Source organism: Octodon degus, unplaced genomic scaffold, assembly GCF_000260255.1.
Source record: "Octodon degus isolate 3935 unplaced genomic scaffold, OctDeg1.0 scaffold00093, whole genome shotgun sequence".
NCBI classification, from domain to species: Eukaryota; Metazoa; Chordata; class Mammalia; order Rodentia; family Octodontidae; genus Octodon; species Octodon degus.
This window is the reverse complement of record NW_004524669.1, coordinates 1,347,765-1,350,097: the sequence shown is the minus strand read 5'-3', so window position 1 is coordinate 1,350,097 and position 2,333 is coordinate 1,347,765. Positions and strand designations below refer to the sequence as shown.

The following is a 2,333-nucleotide window of genomic DNA, read 5'->3' as shown; positions in this document are numbered from 1 at the left end:
GCCTGAGTTCAATTCCCATTTCTGGAAGAAAAAAAAAAACATGTGAATATATCTTTTAGCTCAAGAAAAAATCTTTTCTGAAAACATCCATCCTTGAATAAAAAATACATATATTAGTCGTATCACTACATATCTTACAGTATACAACTTTATTTCTTTCTGTTTCTTTTTTTCTTCTGTTTTTGTCTTCTTAGTCACATATATCAACTAATCAGTATTAGCATCTATAACATTTAAGACAGTTTCTAAGTCCATACGAAACAAATCAATAGGGATTTTTGTACTTTTTTCAATTTTTCTGTACATCTGAAATAATCACAAAATTTAAAGCTTTTTAAAATTTTCTAAATTTAAAAATGTTTAAATGTCTTTTATTTAGAAGAGTCTTCTGGCTGTGTGTGGTGGTGTATACCTGTAATTCCAGTACTCAGAAAGCTGAGGCAAGAGGATCTCTGGGAGCTTGAGGCCAGCCTCAATAATAAAGTGAGTTCAAGATCAGCTGAACTTCATAGTGTATGTGTCTCAAAAAGACCAAAAAAAGTCTCCTAGGAGGGGAGGATATAGTTTAGTGTTCAAGTACTTGCCTAGCACAGGGTTCAACCGGGTTCAATCCCTAGCACTAGGGGGAGAAAAAAGATTCTCCTAATTTTTGAATATTTTTGAAAGATTATAATGACTAAAGAAGTCTGAACAGAGACCACTTCAAGCCTCTTCCATCCCTCTATGCTTTTACCCCTGCTAAAGATGTATAATCATTGGGTTAATAAAGCCTGGTAAGCACAGCTACACCTCCTAACTCTCATCATTCCTGAGCCTTGCTCTTGACAGGCAACCACCACGTTTCCTGTCCTTTCTCAAGCTTTGTCCCTGGCAGGTAGTCACAACGCCTTTCCACTGAACTCTCCTCAAAAAGTCTCATTTTGACCTTTCCCAGCCTCCCTTTATGCGCATGACCCTATAAAAGACCTCATGGCCTTTATAAGTCAGGTCTAAGAGCCAGGGTAGTCCTTCTCAGGTTTGTTCTGAAATAAACCTGTCCTGTTGAACTTGTATCTTTAATTTTTCCTCCTTTTTTTCTAACAATGACAATTTACCTCTTGAGTTTTAAATCTGAGTCTAACAGAGATCAGCAATCAGTCCAAGGTGTCTACCCATGGAGTTATTTTTATAACCTTTTTTTCCTACCTGACATGCTCAATTGCAAGTGCTGTCTGGTCAAATTCTCCAGAGTCATCAAATACAACCCACAACTCCTGCAGGGGCAATTGGAACTCCTTCAGTTCGAGAAGCTCTTTCATACATTCCAAGGTAAAAGTGTTCACTTCAGATTCACAGGTATAGGGCTCAGCAAGCTTCACCACTGCCTTCAAGGCTGAAAAGTCCACATTTGTAACCTGAAATTTAAAACAGTATGACTCCATTTAATACAAAAACCAAAATTAAGAAACGTATAAAAATACTACTGGGCTGGTTAGTTCAGGTGGTTAGAGTGTGGCATCAATAAAACACTACTGATAGCCTAATCTTTCTTAATCTTAATCTTGAAATGGGGACAGGGAGGCTTTTTCCATAATATAAAGGATAAATAAAACACGCCTGGCTCTTACCATGATGGCACTTAAACTGTAGTTAGCAAGAACCTAAGACGATGGTGAGCATGTAATGGAGAATAACTAGCAAGTGTGGTGATCTGAGTTTGCTGGAATGGCCAGGTGAATTCACCTCTGAGCTGAAAGTAATGAAGAGGAACCAGCCATCAAGATGAAAGGTTGGGGCTGAGGAGATAGCCTGGTGGTCTAAGTGCCTGGTGGCAAAGCAAAAGGACCTGGGTTCCATCGCTGATACTGCATGCCATGCCAGTCCTGGAACCTGGCATGGTGGTGCATGCTTACAATCCCAGCACTAGAGAGGCTAAGACAGGAGCATCATTACGAGTCTGAATGTATAGTGAGACCCTGTATCAAAAATAAAATTTAAAAGATATTAGAATAATCAAAATTGAAAAGTTCACAAGGAACAGCTGCAATCCACTGCTTTGTACATAAGCACTGCAACATGTACTTTTTTCTTAAGGAGTTATAGCAACAACATATTCAGATTCTCTGGCTTAACCTTTAGTTTAACAAGGTTTTTTCAGGTCTAATTAACACTAAGAAAAATTCACAGTCATAACTGAGAATGCAAATTTAATATAACAGACTTAGTCAGGAGACGGCCCAGGCTGCGGATCCTGAATTGACACAGAGTGCAGGCCGGGGGAGTGAGTGAGACAACCCAGGGCCCGTGGGATCCTGAATAGACCAGGAGGGCAGGCCCGGGGAGTGAGTGAGACC

The 2,333-nt window shown here is 39.5% G+C and overlaps 1 protein-coding gene across 1 annotated transcript in view; it reads right to left on the bottom strand.

The window, feature by feature from the left end:
• Positions 1 to 2,333, bottom strand: part of Shcbp1 (SHC binding and spindle associated 1) — a 97,558-nt gene that overhangs the window by 88,190 nt on the left and 7,035 nt on the right. The window contains exon 2 of the mRNA XM_023722892.1: positions 1,186 to 1,394. Within this exon, the coding sequence (XP_023578660.1) occupies positions 1,186 to 1,394 (209 nt within the window). The remainder of the gene's footprint in view (positions 1 to 1,185; positions 1,395 to 2,333) is intronic.